The sequence below is a fragment of the Pomacea canaliculata genome, linkage group LG13 (genome assembly GCF_003073045.1).
Source record: "Pomacea canaliculata isolate SZHN2017 linkage group LG13, ASM307304v1, whole genome shotgun sequence".
Classification (NCBI taxonomy): domain Eukaryota; kingdom Metazoa; phylum Mollusca; class Gastropoda; order Architaenioglossa; family Ampullariidae; genus Pomacea; species Pomacea canaliculata.
The window spans coordinates 21,526,210-21,550,589 of NC_037602.1; the positions used below are offsets into that span (position 1 = coordinate 21,526,210).

The window sequence follows — 24,380 nt, forward strand, 5'->3', positions numbered from 1 at the left end:
TTAATTACGACTAGGTGTGATAGTTTAACTTCATTTATTTCTAACAATTATTATCTGTTACATATTGTTTGGACGTGTCCAAAATTACCTTCGTCTACGGACTGGTCGTACAATGACAAATCGCAATTATACATTCTTTGACATTCCACATCAGATACGAGACTAATGTTCGACAAAAGTTACTTTAAACAACTGAAGGCTTTCTTATTTGCTTTAAGTATTTTTTATTTGAAAAGCCAGTTTTTCCTCAGTCCCACCCTAAAATGGATTCAAGAATGTTGAGATGTTACCTCTCCGACCCTGTCGAGCGCTACACGGAAGTAAGGAAGTATAAACATTGATCACATGATGACATCAATTTCATCCAATCAGCTTCAAGGAAAGCTGCTTGCCCGTTAACAAGGAAGACAAACAACATGGCAAGACGTACGAAACTTGACAATCCCCCGAAGGCAAAAGCCCCGCCGTCACCGCAGCCGAGGCAAAATGGCGTGAGCAGACTGACTAATGTAAGGCACAATACAAAATTTTACAGTGATGTATTTGCCGTACCTAACCAGCAGTCGCCGAAGAGGCGTTTATGTTTTTGGTATGAAAATGTTGTACAGAAAGATCTACCACCTGTAGTTCCCCGCCTTGGTCGATGTCATTCATGCGATGAAGAGCGGGTAGATTTCGAAGAAAATGTTGCATGCAGAACTAATTCATATACTGACTCAGGTAACAGCATTGTTGAACATACTAGCAGTTTCGGCATGGGTGCATCACAGTCTTATTCTCTCACACATAACTCGAGTCGGAGAGAGAGAGATACGCGGATGGCAGATGGGTTCACAACACCTGTCTTTGCAAAGAAAGAAGCAGACTCGGGAGGAGGGAGGACGCAAACTTCCAGTCCCAAGTCGCTAGCTTCTAGTATGGCATATTCGTCATCAGATGGTGAGGATGATATTCCTACAAGTACTTCTAGGTCAGGGCAACGAGAGGTATGTATGCTGTACAGTTTCATTCGTCAAGTTGACGTCAGAACGGTGCATCTTCGTTCACAGAACCTGTTGACTTTGTACAATATGTAAAACAAAACTGCTTTGTGTTTGAGCTTTGAGAGAACAGAACATTTGCGGCTATCTTGGTTTTGTAGAGGTGATCCCATTAAATTTTGTGTTGCATCAATCAATGGTGAATATTTTGCTATTATAACAAGTGTGGAGTTGTAAGAGGCAGTTACACAGCAGTCACCTAGACTCAGATATGTGAAATCTGAAACTTGTAGCCTGTAACACATAGCAGAAATAGTGAAATGTAAGTTTTAAGTAAAATTTATATAGTCAATCAACATGTAGAGCACTTTTGAATTTTTTTAAATTTCCTGCACGACACAGTGTACTCACTATATTAAGCAATAAAGTGCTTATAAAACTAATTGTAAAATAAATGTGAATAGGAAAGGTCCTTTGTCGTGCTGATTATCAGATGCAAATTACAATCAGTAATCACAACAAACAAATGCTTAGACTAACATTTGCCCACAAAGCTTGTCTGAAGCTCAAAGTTTCTTGAGAGGTTAGGGATTGTAAGCCTGCTCCTGTACTTGTGGGAAATCCCTATAGGAATATGCAGTCCATGCAGCAATACTGTTCAATGGGCAATGATAGTTCAATAGTTACTAAGCATTGTGAGATTTATGAAACTGTAAAGTGTTTGTATGTGTACTAACATGTATCTGTTGGCATTAGTAGTGGCTTTTTCTATAAATATGGATTTTGGACTAGTGATATTGCTTCTCTCTGTTTTCTTTGCTGACAGATGTGTAAAATGAACAGTTGCACATACTTTCACATTTTTAAGTTCCCTCTGTGGTGGCTAAAAAAAAAGTAAGGATGTTTATTCCATGTGAGTTGTATGTAGGCCAAACAGATGCAGCTTATGAGCTGCTTTTAACACTCATCTAAACAAAAGAAAAGCATACATGAGTGTTGATTATACATATTTCACACCATTGAATGTGTTGGATTCCTTCCTTATGCGAGTCACACTCTAATGGTGACTAGCAGTAGCCAGCCTTTTTGCGTAAACTAAAACCTTTTGTTTCAGTTAAAATAGAACTATCATTTAAACATCACACATTATTTTCAGCATAGGTTATGTTTTGAAGTATCAGGTTCCATGCATGTGTAGCATATGGCTATAACAAAACTTACCTATAGGAATATGTAGCTATGTTGGAATGTGGAGACAAATTTGGCTATATTGGGACATTCAGTTTCAGCTTCCTTGCTTTTTTCTGATTGATCAATGTGTACTTTTCCATTTTTGCTGAAGAAATTCTTGTGCTGCAGAAATAATAGCTGAGACTCTTTTTTTTTTTTTTTGCTGCTTTGGATGTTTAACTTGGTTAATTGACACTGGTTATAGGATGTAAGGCTCAGAATGACACATCATCAACCTTACTAGTAAAGATTTGGAAAGCGAGTAAAATCTATGCTTGTTGATGATGAATTGTCCTTATCATCAATTTTTGCAAACACAATTTAATGTTTCAGAGAGTAGGACAAGTTCCTTATAAGCTGCAATTAAACTCCTGTCTGAAGATTTATACAACTGAGGTTAAGTAATGTTATAAAAGTTTTTAACTGAAATTCTATTAAAAAACTTTGCTGCTCATGGTTACACCATTTTCTGATTGTCTTCTTCTGTGTTTAGATGTTTGCATGGTCATGGGTATCACACTTTTCCTGATGAATTGGGTAGTTCTTTGTTCATTATTGCTCAGTTTGTCCCTCTGATCTGTTGCATTAGGCCACAGGACATCTCTCTCAGGTATATGAAGGGGGCATTCTTCCAATTTCTTGTGGGATGTGTTCTGGATTTTGGATGCCTGTTCTACATTGAGATTTATCTATGTGTGATAGCTACAACCTTTGGTGCTATAAATGTGAAACAAGCTTGCAATAACTTCTCAGAAGACGATGGTGGTCTACTGCTATTTCTCTAGGTCCTAGAGGGCATGTCTCTTAGTTGTGTGTGTGCCATATTGTTTTATCCAGTTTTGGTTAGTATCTGGGTTTAGTATTATCTGGACATGAGATGTAGTGATCCTTCTACTCCTGAAGTGGATAGCTGTATGGTTAGAATGTTGGCATCCAAACTGATAGGTGCGCTAGTTTGATACCCGAATAACGCAGCAAACTTTCCCCAGTCGACCCAGCTGGTGGGAATAGCTACCTGACTCCATAGAGCAGACCTGGGCAAAGGCCGGCCCACGGGCCGGATCTGGCCGGCCTCCTGTCTCTGACCGGCCCGCCCGCTGGCCCACCCGCCAGTATATATATATATACAGTATTGGACTGAGTTAACTATATTAGTCCGGCCCTCTAAAACCATCCCAATTTCTCATGTGGCCCCTTGGGAAAATTAATTGCCCACCCCTGCCATAGAGGGTTGGGGAAGGTAAGGCAGTGAGGGAGAGGAGATGGGCACTGCCCTCAAGCAAAGCTGGCCTCTCTAACACCTCACCCCCAAACAACTTGAAAAGACCAGGGGACAACCTTTTATCTTTTGTAAGGCTATCATCTTGTTCATTTATTTATTGTTTATTTAACCCCATGCTGCCATTGGAAGGGATCAACAGTGATGTTTTATGGAAAGATATTAATGAGACTGATATAAATTGTTGGTTTATTTTAATTTCTTCTTCTTTGGCATTGTGAGTGAGGAAGCATGAGGGAGTCTTTTTAAATTGGAAAGTGATACACATACATACACAGATATACTTATATACATACACACTCTCCTCCCCTATTCCCCTTTTCCCACTTTCCCACATACAAAGTTCCAAGGAGAAGAGCATCATAGGGAGAACTGTATGCTGCATTTAGCAGGCTGAATATTAACCCACATTTTCTTGGCTAAGTTGAACTATTTTGTTTTTGATAGAAAAATATCACTTTCACTACATTGTCACAAAATTTTGACAGATTTATTGTTGTTACATAAATCATGATTTGCGTAAAAGCCCCAATTATTTGCATGTTCAATTGGGTTTTGATGTTTGTAAGCATTAAAATATTGTTATGGTATGTTGCATGGACTTGGATATTGTTGTACATTTGCTTGCATGTTTATGTTGTTGCTTAATACAGTAGTTAACTTAAAGTGCATTGCCTTGGCTTACATAGCTGTTTACAGGGCTGGCATTGTAATAAAACTATATTAAAAGGAAAACAGACGAACAGACATTGCAAAAAAATGTCATTTGTAGAAAAGCTTGATGTTGTCTGTTGTTTGGCACTTTTTAAATTTGAAACAAATCTGGTGCAGTGTTTTCGCAAGATGTGCATATTTTTACATCTTTAATTTCTTCACTTACCAGAATAAATGTTCTCCATGTGCTTGAAAGCAGAATGAGTGTGAGAACGCATTGCAGATTTTATGACAATTGAAACTTGTGTTTGCTGATTTTTTTTTTTTTTTTTTGAGTATTTTCTCTAAGAAGTTGAAGTAATAGAAGATACTTCTGGCTTTTTAAAAGATTTAGAACAGGTTTTGACAGCCTGATTTTTCCAGTTTAGCCTTTAATGTAGTCTTGTGTTATTTGTCAGTTATTCTAAGAAGGCACCACTGTGTCAAAACTTGTTGACAAACAACTGCATTCTTTTTAGTTATTAATAAGAATCTAAAGGCGTTTCACACTCAAGAAAAAATTTACTTTTGTAATTAAGTATTGCATTCAAGGCTAATTTATTTCACATTTGTTGCTGTTAAATGTGGAGGCATCTTGTTTGTGTGAAATATAGAAATTGCATTGCCTTTTGTGACAATTAAATCTTCTGACAAACAGCACAGATTGTTTCAAAAGAAAGATAAAATGAAATAAAACATAAAAAGATAATACTAATAATAATAAGCGTGTATTTTATGTATCTCATAATCACACTCATGAAAGAGCATGCTTTCAGCAGTTAAGACAAGTAGGAGACAGAACACAAAGGACAGAAGGAGAAACAACTATGCAGACAAGCAATAAAAGACAGACATAGAAGACACAAAGAGGAATTAGGGAACAAACAGTAGGGAAGATGAGCAGGGAGACTAGTCAGTTGACTATAATCACAACTGTTACAGCTATGTTGATTGGTGTGACTTTTTTTCAACTACTAGGTAAAAGGAAAACTTACGTGTTCAAATTGGATTGAAGGTTTTGTTTTTTTAATTTAGGGAACAGTCATATATGTCTGCTGTTTAACATCACCAGTTTACCCGCTGGACATCTTGAAACCCAGGACATAATAAATGTCCACTGTCTTTAATGTCAGCTGTGCAAAATTAATTCAGGTCATGGTAGTTGCTCAAGCTATTGAGGAAACCTAGTTTATTTTATGCAAAACACTAAACTTTTGAACATCTGCTTGGTACTGTTTGACTGTTGTATTTGAAATAGAAATAGTAGTTCTGTGTCTTCGGTCAGTTTTTTGTATGCTATTGAAGCACAGCTTGTCATCTGTTTTTAGAAGAACAGACTCTTTTGATGCACTGATATATTTCCTTATGCATTTCTTTTTCTGACACAGATTAAAGACTACACAGAACCACTGGACGCCAAGAAGTTTGTTTGGGGTAAAACTGAGTCTGCAAAGCATGTTGAGGAAAGTGGTGAGGAAGACACATTCTACAGCAAGCCATATGAGCATGGTGAAAGATTGATTTGGTTCAGCTCTTTTGTCATGCTGTAATGGCATAATATGATGCTATTATGACTTTGTCCATAAATTTGTTAAAGTATTGTCATTACATTTGAGGTGCAATTTGCATAAGAAATAGCATTGTGTATGTGTGGGAATGTGTGTGTGTGGAGGAGGGGTGGGGATGGTGGCTTGGTAGATATTACAAGTGCATATGTTTACTTAGGGAGATATAAAAGGAAAAAAACGTTATGTGGACAAACTCCAATTCATGTGACTATCACTTGGCTGCAATGAATTTGCTAAATATAATAAAAGAAGCCTTTTGCAGAATTAATGATAGGGTAAATCCTATATTCTTATGTCTCTATTCTCATTTTGTGAATGGATCCTTTTATGGTCATTTGGACAAAGTCACATGACAAAACTATGCACTTATAGCAGTCTTATGAACATGCAAGCGTTGTGATTGAGAAAGATTTGAAGACATTCCAGTTTCGACAGTAAAGGGATAGATACATTAATATTACAGAACATCTCTGTCTTCTTTTTCAGACATGCCACACCAGAACAAAAATCCAAACAGAATTCCAGGCAAGTCTTTGGTTGTTAGTGACTATGACATTCCTCCATCCAGAGATGATGACAACCATCTAACTAGTGGTGGCTCTACATCATCAATAGCATCTCTTTCTAAGCAGGGTGGTGCTGGGAGGGGTCGCTCTGGTGAGGACCTAGACAGCGATCGCTATAACCATTCCTCTTTGTCATCGTTGTCACACCAGACAAGTAACAATTCTGGAAGTGGAAGCTTGGCAGAAGGTCAGAAGTCGACATATGAAGAGCCCTGGGACTTAAAGAGACAGCGGGAAGTAGCCATGAGAAACCGAGGTGTGCGAATGAAATCTGACGACCCGTCAGGTCAAGTGCTGTATGAGGAGGCATGGGACACTCCACAGCAACAACAGCGACTAGAAGAAAACCTGAGATTGGTACGCACACTGTCTGTCACTTCAGACAAGTTTGAAGATGCTCTGGAGTATCTCCCTGAAGCCAGTGAGCCGTCACAAATTAGAGCAAAAGCAGGTAGCAAAAAAACTCAGGACCCAGTAACTGGCGGAACATATGAACAAGCGTGGGATCTGAACAGGGGCCTTGAGGAGAAGCTGCGCAGCCTGCAGTTGAACTGGACGGACAAAGAGTATGTCCCAAGTGAGACAGACAATTATCAGGAGCCCTGGGATACCGCCAAGAAGCAGCGTGAGCTGGAGGAAAAGCTGCAGAGGGCCTCAAAGGGTAGCATAGAAAAGTTACATTTCAAGGACCAGAGGGCTGGTGGGGACTCTCAAAAGGAGAACTGGCCAAGTTCTCAAGCCATGTCATGTAAGCTGTTTGAAATTATCTGTCCATCTAGTTAACTTATTTGTAAGCATCTAATCTCTGTAATAGTACTATATCTTAGAGTTGAGAAGATTTTTAAAACTGATAATAGACTGATGTACTGACCAAATTCATTGAACTGTTGCTGTTGATAAGCAGATGAAGAAAAGCACAATGATGAGTGTAAATATAAGAATGCCTATAAAGCATTTGAACCTTGAGGTCCCCAACCTCCAGTATAACCCAGGATTTACTAGCAGTATTCTACTCTAGGAAACACTTGTTTCTACTTTGAAAAAGAAACCTTCATTAAATGGCTTTCCAAAAAATTATTTAGTTCTTATTTGTGCATCTTACATCTGGATGAAAGGGTTAAGCATTATTTGCACTTGTTTTCTATTGTTCGTATTTTACAAAATGTATTTTCTATTGTAGCCAGTCAGTCTGCTGAAACATCAAGTGGATCACCATCTTCTAGACGCAGTCAGGCCACCACCTGTTCCATAGGAGAGCCTATTAATGCCATGATACCACTTGTCAATCAGAGGTACACCGTACCTGTCATTTCATGTTAACAACTTCATTTATATTACTACAAGACATTACTCTGTAAGGTTTGAGAAAATAATTATTTAAATCACATGTCAACATTCATAAAGCTTTCCTTGAAGGTAATACAAACCCAGTTTCTAAAAGAAATTAATTTTTTTTTCTCTCCCAGCTGGTATCATGGGAACATTTCTCGAGATGATGCAGAGCGCATCCTGAGAGTGTGCAAAGAAGGAAGCTACCTGGTCAGGGACAGCTCCGATCGCTGCCATTACACGCTGTGTATCAAGTAAGCATAGCTTTTTGGGGACAGCTGGGAAAAATTATTTCATCTTTTTCAAAATTTTTCTATCACAGAAATCTTCTCAATTTTGTTTTCTTTTTTTTAAGTGTTCTCATTGTGTGTTTGTTTGGTTACCTGTCATTTTAGCCCAAAACCCATGTTGCCCCAGGCATACTGACCTCTCTCTTCAGTCGGATCAACTCTACCATGAACAAATGTCCCACACAAGACTACATTGCCCCAACTCTGAAAGTCGAATTGACCAAGGTCAAAAAGACAAACTGATGACCAATGATGCAAATAGCTATTAAAGTCAAATATTCTTAACAGAGCCATACATTTTACAAACACTATTCATATTGAAGCTCAGCTGCTTATTGCTAACAGAATCATGTCAGCATCTTATTAAACAAAAATGGTTGTTTTGAGCAACACATCTAAAGAACAAATCTGACAGTTGCACCATAACATGATTTTTTCTTTTATCGCTTTAAAAATAAAAACTTTGTATTTGTTTATTGTTTATTTGGTAGTTTGTATTAAATGACCTGTCACCAAGGATCAGATTATCTTTTGGGCTTGGGTCTATTTGACGTTCAGTGTTGGAATGACATGGTCTGCATGGGCCACTTTGGTCATGGCCTGGGTTGATCTAATGCAGTGGTGAGGTCAATATGGCTGGGGCAATATGGTTTTGAGTCAAAATGACCAGCCACCATTTCTTCTTGAGTTATGAAATAAACACTTTGATTTTAAAGAGAGTGTTTTATAATCATCTTTGTTTCTCTTTATAGGAGTTCTCGACAGACAATCAACATACAGATTGACCAGTGTGTAGATGCTTATGGTATCACCGTCTATATTCTGGGTAAAAACAGCAAAGCCTTTGAAACTATTCCCAGTATGATTGACTACTATACACACCATCCAGTTCCAATTAAAGGTGCAGAGCACACGACTCTTCTTCATCCAGTGCATTGTCAATGGTCTGAAGCAGATGCTGAGGCTTGGGGCTAAAGGTTATTTATCAGCAGTCAAAAAAACACAGTTCTTACCATGTTGTTTGTTACCCTTTCACCATCATGTATTCTTCAGAAAGGATTGTCATTTATCTTTCATCCCTTTTATCTTTCTGAAAACAGAAAGACTGGAACTTGTTCCAACAAGGGATGAGAGATACGAAGGTGGAATTCTAGAGTCATCTGGAATGCTGCTGTCAAAATGCTTAAAACTCTGTCAATTGTTTTACACATAAAAGAAGGAGTTGACAAGAGAGACATAAAAAAATGTGATAAGAAGGCTGGAGTGGATGATTATTGGTTCTATGAAAAGGTCAGCATGATTCTAACAGCGGATAATGGAGGGCATGATTAATACTAAAGGACAATGGAGATGGGAATGTGAGATATGATCACAGAAGAGGACTAACCCTCAATCTGCAGATAAGTAATTTTGGATAAAAGTTTTTTGAATTCCTTATATGTGGAGAAAGAACTAGTCTTTGCTGTAGCACTGTCAACTGATATGACTGTTGATTGTGCAGTTGACAAGAATGCAGCCATTGTTAAATCCACTTTTCATTTGCTGGGCTGGGCCCAGGAAGCATAATTTTCAGCTCACCATACTGTCACCAAAATGTATTCATTTTATCCTATTTCAATTATTGTACTCAGCCTGAACCCTGTTCCTGAGGGTTGAGACAATGTCCTGTGTTTAAATATTGCATCTTGTTGCAAGCTGTTTGTATAAAACACAGGAAGTCTTGATATTCCGACTGCTTGATCAACGTGTAACTTGTTGATGTCATAAAGATACTTGCAATTTTTATTGCCTATTTCAGTTGTTAGAATCTACTTTTCTTTTCTGTGAGAAATTATGGAATGATGTGTGGTGGGACTAAATAATTTTTTATGCTGGCATCTTTGTTTTTGTTTCAGTTTTGCATGATAACATTTGATTTTTGATTTCACTTTGTAAGCAAAAATTTCAAGATGCACACAGTCAGTGCAACCACTAGGAGGAACTACAGAAACAAGATGGCTGTTGAATTCACTTGAGATATTTTTCTTGGAGGATCTTCTCTATTTGTGGCATTCTCATATACCTGGAAGGTGTAACAAGGCTTGCATTCAACTTGGAGTGAGGATAAGCATTGCATATGGCTTGAGGCTTGAAGTGTGCCCCATGCATTTATAACATATCTTGATATCTTATCACATCATCATGTTATATCTGTTGTCATGTCTTCATATTTTGTAGACTTTATAAAAGCATGTGTAAATCTTGGAGCAGAAAAACTATGTGACTTTTCAGATAGGGTACTCGTTTACTGAATTATCTTAACTGGTGCCTGCAGTCATTCTTGTCTGCTTCTGTCACAGGCTGTAGCTCATAAGACAGTGCTGATACTTTCTGTAGTCTGTATGGTGTTGCTTAAAATTATAATATCAGCACATTCTAGAAATTAACTGGTGACTGTTTGCTGGAACATGGACAACTAAGAGTGCAGCAGATCTAAGAGACTAAAAAAGTCTTTGTAACAGCATACAGGGAAAGCAACATATTATGGCATGAACTGCCATTTTCTTGTGTCTCAAAACAAAACAGAAATAGGCAGAGAATATGCCATACAGTAATTTTTATGGGACCTTGTTAAACAACAGCTATCCACAGATAGTAACTGATGATTACTTGCAATAAATTAATCATCTTAAAGTTATTAGGACACTGACTAGATGTAGCCTAAACTGAGTAAACAGCATTTACTGTTTTGAAACATTCTTTCTACAAACATCTTTTATGGAAAGTGTGACGGATGAAACTTTATACCTTTCTCATGTGCTGTGTTAAAAAAGCACTATGTTTGTGGTTTTAAATTGGTGAAGTTATCCTGACTAGGATATGTAGAACATTGCCACAGATAATCTTTGTTTTTTTGAAACAAATGCTTCCATCAGTAGCCAATTTTACTTTTCAAAAATAAATATGTTGGTTTTTGGTTTAGTTGAACATAAAATTATTTTCATCTTGGTGCTAAACCAAATAATGTGAAATATTTTATATAAAATAGCCTTTGTCAGTTTATGAAGGTAGAATTAATCCTTTTGAAGAAATACAGGGGCTAGCAGCCTTTTGCATGAAATTCTTCACCAAATTATATTTATATCATCCCACAGCTTTTACATTTTTTTTTCTGAGTGGCTCAGAAATGACTTGGGAGAAAGGAGGGAGCAACACTGTGGCAATAGCTTTGTTTAAACTGAAATACTCACATGCTAACCCTGACAGCTTATCAGTCTCAAAACAGTAACTTCTGTACGTAATCATGCAAGATGAGTTAGTCTAAATAAAATTAATATTACTTTTTTATGACACACTGCTTGGTGTTCATTGTTGATGTCTTTTCAAGAGATGGGAGTGTTAATGTGCACACACGCTCATGCCTGTTTGTGTTTGAGGCTGTGTGAGCACATTTCATTTTGTTATGCATGACAGATTAAAACTACATTCCCATTATATATGGCTACCATATTTTTTATATCATGCTTGTCTTAGCTCCACATGTTTCCTGGAGTGGAGAGCTGTGTCCCTGCGAGCAATGGGCTGTGCCTCTGAATGCATCAGAAACCATCAGAAGTCCTTATATTTTTATTCCTCTAATTGCTTTTGCATGTTGTTATTGGCTTGATGTGGTGAACTACGGTCTCAATGACAGGGAGATGCAATGTGATGAAAGGGGGTTAATTAATACTGTTGTGGAAGTTGGATGAACGATGATGAAACTGATACTTCAGCACCATCACATAGTTTATATTCTTTAAATGAAGTACTTTGATTTGAATGTATTTGGTGATTTTATGTGCAAAAATGTCTTTCAGTTCCAGTGCTTAGAGTTGAGCACACTGATATAATGACTTTAATTATCTTAAGCTTTCAATCAAAAGTTAACTACAGTATTCTATGTTATTCATCTTTGCCCTCATTTTTATTTTTGAAAGTAACTCTGTATATAGTCTTTCCTGTAAACTGTAAGCCATAAAATACAAGGATTACTCCACTGCTATTCATCACTCCACAAGAACTAGAAAACTAAGGTTCTGCTGCTCTGAGTTGCTGGTACTTATGGCCTGACAATAGGAGACATATGTCGTAACAGATTATTCAATAGATGCCACTGATTGTCTTGCTTCTGCTGCACTAAAAGTAAGAACTTCTGAAATATTGAATCCAGGCTGTGCGCATCAACTTTTCTGTCAGAATATTGCCAGAAATTTCAATGATCTAGTATTTTTATGATGAGTTTCTCTTCTCTAAGAGTAGCTCTTGAGAGATGAATTTTATATATGTGTAGAATTATGGAGCAGTGGTGTAACACCTTTTAGGTTTCTTGCAGTAGGCTGAGAATATAATAAGCTGTTCTTCAGCAGCATCTCCAAAGCAGTGCATTGCAGGCAGACTGGCTGTGCTTCAGGTTCCAACCTTGTAGTGCCAAAACAAAGAATATTTTTAGTTATCATGGCCTTCCCCCCCAGAACAACTGAGCACAGTTTGGAGGAAAATTTCTTTTAATCCAGACGCAACCAGATTAGCCATGATCCTTTTCCCCACCAATATCTTATATTCTGATCTGAGGGAATGTTATAATTATCAAAGCTCATTTGCTGATGTTTGTAGCCTGTTCAAAAAAAAAAATCTATTTAATGGTCTATACTTTTAAAACACAATTTTTGGAAATTATGTACACATTTAGGTTACTTTATCTTCCCCAGATTTCTCCTTTTAAGCTACTTGATGACAAAAGCTTTATTGTTGTGAAAAGTCTAGTGCTTGTATGCTCTCTTTAGTGTAGTGCAGTGGTGCATGTAGTTCAGATCATGCAGTTGTTTAATTGTTTAGAGTTTTTATGAGAAAAGCTTGGGATCTTATGTGACATCATATTGTTTGTGTGTTCTAGAGATGTGCATAAAAGAGCTTGTTTTTACCTGATACATTGTATTTTAATGAGTTTATTTTCTGCACTGTGTTCAGGAGCAACTTTCAGCTCATACATTTGTTGTACAAGAAATTGCATGTACAGATAACCACTGATGACAGAGATGCCTGTATAAAAGAGTACTTAATAAATATTGAACAATCCCTTTTTGGAACTGAATCACCTCACAAACTTTTCACTGACTCGTTTGCAACGAAGCTTGTCCACAGGCCTTTCATAACACTGTAAGGATTTAGAGGCTATGCTCAAGTTTGTTACTGTTGTTTTCATTTTAACTCCAAACATCAAGTTCCTGTGCCATGTTGTTTCTTGTTATTTCAACCTCATTTTTGGCAATTTTATGTGAGGCCATGTCTAAAGTATGTCTGCTAACAGCATTGCTGTGTGTGAACATATGACATTTTCAGCTGAAATGTAAATAGGAGTGTTGAAAAATCACATTATATGCATAAGTGTAACTTCTGTCACACTCTCATGGTATGGAGAATGGAAAGATGGTGCTTTGGTTTGGTCTGAAAGGACTTTTCACAATGCCAGCAAGGTGTCTTGAAGCTTCTGATGTCTTAGTTTTTAACTGTAAAATCTGTAATATTGTATGAAAAGTCAGCTTACACCTGGGTTTATCTTGATTCGATAGACTTTTATTCTAATTGATCCAGTAGCTTGTGTGTTTTGAAAAGGAGCATGTTTTGGTTTTTTAACAACTATATTTCTGAACATGCCTTTTAGATGAAGTGGCATGATGAATATTCATGGTGCTTTCCTCCAAGAGCAGTTTTCATGGGGTTGTTGAATGATCTGCTTGAGTTGAATGATGATGGGGGATGTGACAACTTAAAAAAAATTAACCACAAAAGAGCCCTATTTTCAATTGTTTTAAAAATAAGCGCTGCCCTTTTTACCTGTTCAGGCTCCTCAGCACTGTCGAAATGTTTCACAGGTTTGTTGCTTATGTCTGAATATTGCATTAAAATGGTGGTTTTTTTTTACAAAAACCTTTTTTAACACACCCTAATAGCAACCATGTTCTCTTTATTGTGAACATGCAGAGCAATAAGCAATTCAAAGGCCTATCTTTTATCAATCAGAGAGGAGCAGGGCCACATTGTAAAGTACCAAGATAAATATAACTGTCATCCCAAAGGTAATGGTGTTTGCCCTCTAAATATAGCTTTTCACTAACATTAGCATGTTCATATAACTGAATTTTACAAAAGTATTTTTGTAACTCTGGAAGTGTAAAATGTAGCAAACATAATTTTAAAAATCATTGGAAAATATCATTGTCACCAAATGTAAGAGCCTGTAGTTTATGTCATTTGCAGTAAACTTTTCTGCTGAAATATTTCACAACAGATCACATTTATGATTGTTGTTGCCACAGGGTTTTGTCTCCTGGTATTTTCCGGTGAGTAAACATGGTTGAAATGCATTGTTTCCATTTGTATGTCACACATTAACCAAGTATTTAGTGTTTTTGCTTTGCAGACCATTTTATACCATCATACAGTGGTATAAACACCGCACTATCACACATATCCTCCACATTCAGACTCCACCATATGTGCCATGTGAATCTCCTCTGGGCATATGAAGTCTGAGTTAATTTCATGCCTGCCGTGCTCAACCACGTTTTCTTTTGCAATTTGTTTGAAATGTTCAAGAAGAAATTGAATGTTTGAATGTGAAATTCGAGGTTTATGTTGAGTGTTATGACATTTGCTGCACTGCTGTTGGCAACTTGATATATTTCATTTTAATCTTGAAATATCTTTTAGATATTTACTTTGTTTTTAATGAATCAGTAATTGTATGGTCTTAATTGTGCCAAATTGTAGCTGCTAGATCTTGTGGTTAATTCAAGAACTGATTGTGAACTATACAAGCATCGACAACACACCAAAAACTTGTAGGCATTTTATTCAGGCTTCCATATCTCTAGTTTGATAAACTTCTCATGCGAGCAGTGTTTCTGCATAAACTTATGATGGGCTTCACATTTTAACAATTGTGCTGTTGTATTGTCATCAAGCTGTTGAGATATTGCAGTCCTTGACTTCACTTTTCTTGTGTAAACATTTGCATTTTGTCTGTAATTTATTCCAACACTGTGAAGATGTTTGATGTGTTTTTCATTTCTGTTGGTTTGATTTGAAGAACCTGGCTGTGTATGCATAATTTATAGACTCAACTTAGTGCATTTATCAGTTTAACCGCTAAACTAAGGACAGCTTTTAGATGTGGCTGCACGTGTGGGAGAGGATTCTTTGAATTGCCAAATATTACAAAAAATGCTGACAGAAACATGGTGCCTGCCTCCCAATGCACATATGCATACATCTTTGTGCATTTTGTTTCTTTCATTTCTGTCAGAAGGCATAGGGTAAAGTCTTTCAGGCTAACCATAGGTGACAAGCTGATAGCACCTGAATGTTATGCTTGATGCATATATATATTAATGTTTTTCTAACCCATAGCTTTCATTGCAAGTGCAAGAGTTACTATTGTTCTTTGCAACTTTCCACCATAATGGCAACAGTTGTGGCATTTATTATTTTTTTTTTTTCCTGCTTAACCAGACCGAAAATGAAACTTGAAAGGTAATCAGGACTACACATTCATGGTTAGATTACCAAGCATACAATAGAAAAATCTCTACCATAGCTAAAAATGACCTTATGGTATGAGTCCTAGGCTGTTTCAAGCACTATATTGCAGATTTTCAAGAATTCAGTGTTGAGAACAGACTACCCAAGTTATAGCCAGGAGTATGTTCAGTTATCTTCTCTCTACTATCTAAATGCAGATTTGGTTTACATTTACAAAAAAGTATTGCTAGCACTGCTTGTGATTTCCAGTTATGCCAAAAGTCATGTTTTGTACTGAAACTGCAGAATGGAATCTGTTCTAGATTCCATATTTTCCATTGTATCTGGCAGACATTTTGCTCACATCATAAAGTTTTGATGATGAAAGCATTTTTGTGTGTAGTGCATTGCAGCCATTCTCTTTATTGTATGTTTACCTGGCTGGTACTTTGTAAACATTTTCTTTCCTTTGCTTAAGGGTATGTATATTTATGATTTTGCTGTATACACAGTCTATATTCACATGTCAATGTCTGTGGCAGTTTTGATATGTTGTAAACATTAGACATTGTTGATTTGTGTTGTACCAGAGATAAATCTCTGCTGTTGCTTTTCTCCTTCTCACTTAACTCATGAGCAACATCCAAATGCAAAGATGCAAATAAGTTTGGCATTGCTTACTTTTAGATATGCAGTATAACTTTATTACACCATTCAATAATATTGCAGCTAGCTTCTAGAAAGAATATGAAAATAGTTGAATAATGCAAAAGCATCGGGTAAATATTGTATAGCAAATACATTTTTTGATAATATTCTCACATTATATGGCACATCCATCTCCCTGACTAAAAAGGGAGATTAAATATTAAGCTACAACACCAAATTGTAATTCAAAATTACAGCAAATATTTGTTATTTTAAGTGAAATGCAAATATATGCATAATATGTTTGAAGTTACAGTTGAATGCAGTATACACGGGTGAATGCAACAGTAACAGAACACACAACCTTACATTTTTGCAAGGCAGAAATACCCCAAAACAAATCACAAATGTAGCAAAAAATTTTCATTATTAATTTTTATACCTCAATCAAAATAATCTATAAAAATAAAGATAAGGCCATCAGTAACTGCCATTTCTTTTTCAGTTTGTCAAATTTATCACCTAGCAAAGAAAATTCTGAGCACTTGGAAAAATAATGCTGTCTCCATTTACATTTTTCTTCAAGATTTGTTTTTTGGTGGGGGGTTACAACTTCTGATATGTCCGTATAAAAATCTAATGAACACTTACTGGTTATTTGTTATGCTTTACTTTGTCAATAAAAATAATATATTTTAGTGTTTTCCAAGAATATGTAGAGGAAGTAATTATTAAAACATGCACTACAGAGAAAAATCATTTGTAAGAGAAATTCTCATGATTGCATCAAAATGATTAGTCACAAATTTCTGTGCTGCAAGTACTTTAGCCTTTGGCGAGACTCTTAGCATGAAATATATAAATGTACACCATGTGCATGTTAAGCCAGAACCATGCGAACTTTTTTTTTTTAAACTGTGACTAGCAGATCTCCAACAGAAGCAAAAAAAATTGTCTACGTGAGTGCAAGAGTGTGTGTTGGGATGACTGGGGTCTTTTTTCACTTTCACCCCCAACACTTTCAATGAAATTTGTAGAGTTAACTTTGTACAAAGCACAACTGCCACACTTGCAGGACACCAGTAACATCTACTTGCAACAGTCAAGCAAGCAACATAAGCTGATCTGCTCTGGCCATGTGACCTGGAATGACACATTGTTGAAGACTGTCCTTCAAGGAATCTTGTAGAGTGGTTGAAGCCACGGTGGCCAGAACTCGGTCACAAACGTCAAAGACTGGACTGGTTGTCCTGTGCAGGACCTGCTATCGTTCAAGGGATGAATGGCTGCATGACTGTAATTGCAAATTACATGATTTTTGTGTTTAATGTGAGTACATGCATGGGTATATCTAGCTAAAAAAACAACACCTTTATCATTAAGCTTAAGATTATAGGCACACAGCATGGACAGTATGCATAGATGCACACACAAAACTGTTTTGTAATTACAAATTTCATTGAAAGTGTGTGTGTTGGGAAGAGTTAACAATAAAGCACCCATGTATACACACACAACAGTTCCTCCAAACCCTCTTCCACCCCCTATGTACACAAATTTTTTGTGGAAAATGTAGGCTGCCAACAAACTGGATGAATACATCAGCAGTAAAATAAGTCACCAAAAGCAAGAAAAAAATAAAATCAAAACACTTGTCATGCAAAAAGACTTGGCACTGCTGCCTTCTGTTTGGTATCAAGTACAACTTGATGTTGACAATAGTACATGGCACCAATGCTTGTCAGGTGTAGAGCTAACACATTAATCAAGAAAAAAAATGCTTCCCTATAACCAGTGGTGCCCAACCTTTTCTCACCCGAGGGCCACACTGGACATATTATAAAATCTCACCGGCCAGAACATGGCGGTTTTGCCAGAATCATGACATTAAAAATGAAATTATGTTGTGTCTGAGCGGGCTGGATGTGGCCTGCAGGCCGTAGGTTTGGAACCTCTAACTTACACAATGCACAACATAGGATGCTTCACTTGCACAATGAATATATGCTGCTTCATGTACATGATGAACACTAAACACCGATATGTGTCTTTAACACCTATTCTTGCTGTTGAGAGGGAGCAGTTTCTGTGACTTTCCCACACCAACAATGTTACTAACAATAACAATGGAGCATAGAGTTTACAAATTATTTTCAATATATTCTAAAAATGAGAAAACTCGGACAAGGCTGATCGAGGAAGGTTTTTTTTTGCTATCTGACAGAGGCATTTGGGAGTTGCTATATTAATATAGTGGCACATGCTGTTTAAAACTGTTGTTCATAGACTGTTTAAAGTGTAAGTTTGGCTAGGTGATCATAAAAGACATGAATCACTCATAAAAATATTTGATTTCATGTAAAAATTGCAACACAGGTACTTAAAGTTGATCTTCCTTTCCAAGATATATTAGCTTTTGTTGAAGATGTGCAGCTTAACAAAAAATGTTATTGTAATAATTCACAATAGTGATGTTTTCACATAAAAATATTGCACATATCACTATATCTCAATCTAGAAAATAAAAATATTTCTCAGGTTACAAAAATGATGTTAATATCATATTTTACTTCCACAACCTTCCATCACCACCACCACCACCATCTGTGGGCCATGTCTCTTCCATATATTAACTAGACATAGAAGACATATCAAGTAATCCAACATTCCTTGTCACTACAGCATGCATCTGCATATTTTTCATGCATACAAAAAATTGGAGCAATTTGAAGTCCCTTGGCACTTATGTATCCCACAAATTGAGTTGTTAAAAAAAGGTGAGGGGGGAACTAAAGAGGATTTAGCTTATTTTCTCCCAGATGCTTTAAAGAGAATCTCATAAAGTGAAATGTTGAAATTGCTGAGGAATATGGAAAGTCATTAATTTAGACTGAAACTACAGGCTGCTAAGTACAATATCTTTAAAAAAAAACCAACAACATTTGAATAAACTGCTGTCATGGCGTAAACACCAGCTTGAGTTTTGCAACATGAGATTCCAATCAGTCTCGCTTGCGATTGAGGACGCTGTAACGTGAAGTTGTGCTGCTGGTACAGCCATAGTTGTCTGGGTCACTCCAACATCTCAGGGCAAAAAGATGTGCAATCACCAATGGCGCCAAATTAACTCCCCAGAATACTGCTCCTGCCATCCCAGTCTTAGTAGCATGCAATTCCTCTGGAGTGTAACTATGAAATGAACTGGCCATATGCACAAACTGAGACTGTAGAAAAAAAGACATTTATTACAGTTACCATAAAACTTGACAACTGGCAAGATAAAAAGGCAAGAACAAAAAGAAATTTTAAGTAGCTATACAGCACTTTTTTTTCAATAATACAGTATTCTTTAATACAAGTGATATAACCTTATTTGTCAGAAAGAGAGAACTCATCTGATAATTAGATTTGATTAATACAGTAAAGTTAACAAATGTTCTGGGTATGCACGTACTTGTAAAGTAGCATCTGCTTTTATACTCACTTGAATAGTGGCACCAGCATGGATGATGGCCCAGTCCGACATCCAGAGCTGCCCTGGATTTACCAACCCATTGATGGCACACACATAGTAAAAGACAAAGTAGTACATGTTTACCAGCATCTGAAACATTCCAAAATCTTGATTATGGTCAGACTGATTATATACAAGAGGGAATTTCAGCATCATAATAACCACAAAAGAAAAAAAAAAACAACAGTACAACACAGCTCAGGGACATGTCTTACATTAGAAATCTTAACTACCTAGTGTTATAACAGTTTTTTTCCTCTTAGTAATCATGTATAATGTGGGCTTGTTATTATTAGGAAAGCTTTTAGCTCTTTGTAGGAAAGGGATGGGTAGAATATTAAAGGTATATTAACACTACTATTAATTGTGCAAGAATGCACACACATAGGCACACTCAGAGTACAATCTGTGTGTAAAAAAGTCTAAAATACTAAACTAAAATCAGTACCAAAAACACCAGCAAAATCATTAATGAAAAATCTGACATAAATATAAAACATAAAGACTAGTCATGTTTTGCTGTCTGCTTTACCTGTACTTTAGGAAAAGCAGATGGGTCTGTTAAATATGGCTCAAATTCCTTCAGGTAAAAATCCATGCAGGAGACATTTGCGCCAAGCACAGCCTGCAGATGACACACTTTATAGGTTTATTTTATTTTTTAATGAAAATGGAATTCATTCACCCCTCCCCCACTCTCTTTTTCTCACACACACAGAAAAGCAATGAGCTACTGAAAGGAAAAAGAAATGACTGCTATCTGAGATTCAAACTCTTTACCAAAAATAATGTTTTACTAGGAAGTTGTAACTAAAGCCATCTTATACAATATTCTTAACTGAGTGGAATGAAGGTTATTTCAGCACACCTGGGTTAACCTTTACTCTTTTTTGCATCTAAAAGTAATCTTTATGGACCTATGAAAACAAAAACACAAAGGAATTTTAAAAATAGGTACTATCAACATTTCAAATCTAGACTCCTATTGACACTCACAAATCCACGAAGAAAGGCAACCGCAATGGCCAAAACGAAGCAAATGGCAAAGAAAAGGTCTAAAGGGCGGTAAACAATGCTAGAAATCTGAAAAAGAAGACAACAGACCCTTTTTCTAGGATTACATTAGATAAAATTCTCCACACTCAATGACCAATTAACATACTTTGCTATGGTATTAATTTCTATTAACTCATCTTCTTAAGATCCAAAATAAGATTTAGATATCCATACCCATACTAATATAAGGTTGCAAAACTAAGGTTTATAGCTTAGTAGTCATGAAGGCAGTGAACTGCAAATGATTCACAGAGTCTAGGGCAAGGCATGACAAGGATAGGGTGTCTACATATATATCTATATATGTCGAGCACGTATCATTTATAACCCACCAAACCCTCCCTGCTAGATGACTGTTTCTTGTTTCATTTCTCTTGCTGTGTGGCATGCTAAAGTATTTAATACAGTTCACTTGCATAATTTGTTATTTCATCACTTTTTAGATGCAGTGCATGATTACTGTGTGAAGGAAGAATGTATTACTAAACATTGTGGCCCAACATTACATTAAATGTGATTTACGCTGAGTTCTCAACTTACTTTCCTGTAAGAGCGTGTCTGGAAGGGTCTTTCTCTGATGAATTTTATTGCAACACAAACAGCAAGAAGTAAAAATGGCACATTTAGGAAACACAGCCACCCCTTTTCAGTATTTCCTGAAAAATATAAAAAACATTAAACATATCTCCCAGAAGTTTCTGAATAATATAAGCATTTGATTCACATGCTTAAATCTTCCCAAAGTTTTATTCAAACATAGAACAAAATAAATCAAGGAAACAACCAATGCATTATATCTGTAGGAAAAAAAGATAACTTTAAACCTATAACTTCAACTGTTCAACATTTTTCTGCTTAATATCAGCATCCAGCATCATCATAAAATTATATCTGTTTCTAACAACTTATATGACAACATATTTTCTGCATCAAAACAATTTCAGCAACCATTTTCTGAAACCATCAAGCATGCTTAAAATAAAGTTGTAAGCAAACTCTAAAATTCACTTAAATCTGCTGTTTATGTATTAAAACAAATACTAAGTTTACAAAAGGTGTAACAACAGTAAAATGAAATGATCTAGCCCACATAATTCATGTGGATGTGCTTTGGTTAAAGAAATACAACTATAAAAAAAACAAAAAAAAAACGTAACAAATGTGATCAACATAAAAAAATGCAAGAAAATCTACAAACCCAGAATAGCACCTTCCAGCAAGAGCAACATGAAGTTGATAAAAGAACCACACCAGTATAGACCAATCTCCCTGTAATTTTCTCTGTAAAATAAACGCAGATTACTATTATCATATTTAGGTTTATATTATTAGAATGAATAATGATTTTAAATTTTAGTGCTATAACTGAGTAAGCCTTCATATACATGAAGATTTTAAAAGTCAGGTTGGATTCAATGGGTGAAATACCAGAAACAAAAAAAAGAAAACTGATGCAAGTAATAATAGTTAAACTTACTTGATTTCTAATAGTTAACCAAAATTGTCCAGACAGTAACACCCTACATCTCCAACTGATCCTAGTCTTCCACATATGATGTCTATCAGTATCATTTTCATTATCCTGTCATGTGTTTTTCTTCTGACAACTTTCTGTTTAGCTCTCTTTCCAGTCAATGTTAAGTAAGCAGTGAGGTCACACATACTGGAGACAGAAGAGGATAATGGCAGAAAGTTGAAGGATATAATGGGCTGAGCCATCCCAATAAGCTGCAAATATTCCATGGGTGTTATTAAGCATAGGACGCAGTTCTAAAAGGTTGAAGTCTGTAATGAAAATGCCATGCAGCTGAAGTGCAGTAATGAGATCGATCATTGAACTCCAGCAAAAGAATCCAAACACTGCAACAGAACAATGCCATTGTGAACTGCATTCTCTTGCATGCCTCCAGGTATTACTTACTTAACACTGGCACATCATATTAGGACTTATATCATCATTTACACCTACTGAACCTATTTAAATAAGTTATAAGTGGGGTTAAACTATTAATTAAGTAGTTCCTCAGTGGGGACAAAAACATGTATATCCTTATAGCTACTCTTTTTCTTTCATTTTCAATACAAGACCATGGCTGAAATGATCAACTAGGACTAGTGCACTAAGAAACAGTGTGACTGCAGTGCACTGTCATCAGCAGACAAATCTTGCATCCATATATGGCAGCTTAGAATCATTTGTAATGGTAATAACCATAACCCAAAAACTGATAATGTGGTTGAATCATCATCTTTCCAAAGTAGAAGACGTCTTGATCAGGCAAACCTTAACTGGCATTTGTCAGCTAGTGCACTCAGACTGCACTGTCCACTTAGGCACTTTCAAAGTGTCTTTAAGACAATAAAGTTATAGTGCATCATCCAGAAACATTGCTAAAAGTGACTCGATCATCTGCAAAATATGTTTGAGAAAATTGCAACTGTACTTTCTTTTGCAGGTCATTAGTCAAGAACAGTCTTGATGTGGAGAAAAACTTGACAGCTGGAGTATTTGGGGGTGAGAGGGATGGGATTGGAAAACGGAGGAAAGCAGATGGCACAAGGTTTATTCTATCCCTTAGCCTGATGACAATAAGAAAAACACTTGTGTAGACCTATACTAGTAAGTGCCAATGTGGTTAAGGATATATATTGTACTAGTGTACATATTGGTAAGTTGGCCATGCTGGGAGTGACGATTTTGACACAATCATGATACACTGACTCTTCACAAGATTCAATTAGCTATCACCGAGCATAATTTCTTTCCTAACCTACTAGTCTTTACCTGTCTCCAAAACGGGAAATAGACAAGAAAATTAAAATAACAAGACCAAATGAAAATTGTTTTCAATTATAAAGTGCATGTTATTTTTGGGAATGCCGACTGTAAAGACAGGTGAAGCAGCTAGCTCACTAGAGGCAGGACTAGATGAAGGAGGAGACTGTACCTGTACCATACCGTATATAGCCCAGTCAACATGGCGATACCGTCGGCGCAGCACCAACGCCGGCAACACCGCTGCTGCCGCCAAAGACACGCAAACGACGATGCCAATAAAGAAACTCTGCTGCTGTTTCAGGAAAGCAAGTTTATCCAGCACATACACAATAGGCACAGTTACAAGGGAGGAAGCGAGCACTAGAATTATCGTTATTAGCTCCATGCTGTGGTGGCTTGTCGACTGTTTCCCGAAGTTTCTAATTTAGGAAATCGTGTTTTTGAATCTGCCGGCAAGTCGGAGCGACTTGAGCTGAGAGGGGAGATGGGAGTAGACACCTCGTCCTGTCTCAAACATCTGCACGGAATAAGCCCACACACTGTCTACCTGCGTGTGAGTGGAGTCCCGTGCCGTCAGGTGAAACAATAACAACCACAGGTGAAGGCGCGGTGTGCTTTTCTGTGATTCACACACCTGGTTCTCAACTGTTGGCTTTACCTTTTCTTCCGAATCATTGCTGGGCCTCCTCGCAGACCTTTGAATTTTGTAAAATTGTATCTGGACTATCTGCTTCACTGGCGCTGTAGAAAAATGACCGTGTATATGTTAATATGTATGTATATAGCCAGCCCATCGGGTACAGCCCACCTTGGGGTCCGAATCCTGCTTACTCTCCCAAAGTGTGCTCGCTCAGGTGTATCGTTCATCTCTCGGTCTGATCACGAACTTGTAGACACATCCATGGTCTG

General features: G+C 36.8%; 2 protein-coding genes across 6 annotated transcripts; one reads left to right on the forward strand and one right to left on the reverse strand.

Annotated features, from left to right (window-relative positions):
• Window positions 1–354: 354 nt before the first annotated feature.
• LOC112553911 (SH2 domain-containing adapter protein B-like) lies at window positions 355–16,820 on the forward strand. Of its 4 annotated transcripts, none has more exons than XM_025221400.1 (6): window positions 355–509; window positions 5,571–5,691; window positions 6,237–7,064; window positions 7,497–7,608; window positions 7,783–7,899; window positions 8,688–16,820. In XM_025221400.1, exons 1-6 carry the CDS (start codon window positions 417–419, stop codon window positions 8,908–8,910), a joined length of 1,494 nt encoding a protein of 497 aa, XP_025077185.1. In that variant the 5' UTR covers window positions 355–416; the 3' UTR covers window positions 8,911–16,820. The 4 variants fall into 4 exon arrangements, with proteins under 4 accessions (XP_025077185.1, XP_025077186.1, XP_025077183.1 ...); XM_025221401.1 differs by having other exon boundaries at window positions 5,571–5,652; XM_025221398.1 differs by having other exon boundaries at window positions 388–986.
• LOC112553915 (transmembrane 6 superfamily member 1-like) lies at window positions 15,441–24,364 on the reverse strand. Of its 2 annotated transcripts, none has more exons than XM_025221404.1 (8): window positions 23,652–24,364; window positions 22,357–22,552; window positions 21,891–21,973; window positions 21,233–21,348; window positions 20,633–20,719; window positions 20,169–20,261; window positions 19,607–19,726; window positions 15,441–19,346 (listed from the first exon to the last, which is right to left on the reverse strand). In XM_025221404.1, the coding sequence occupies exons 1-8, from the start codon at window positions 23,854–23,856 to the stop codon at window positions 19,125–19,127; spliced, it is 1,122 nt and encodes a 373-aa protein (XP_025077189.1). In that variant the 5' UTR covers window positions 23,857–24,364; the 3' UTR covers window positions 15,441–19,124. The 2 variants fall into 2 exon arrangements, with proteins under 2 accessions (XP_025077189.1, XP_025077190.1); XM_025221405.1 differs by having other exon boundaries at window positions 23,641–23,792.
• Between the last annotated feature and the right edge of the window lie 16 nt (window positions 24,365–24,380).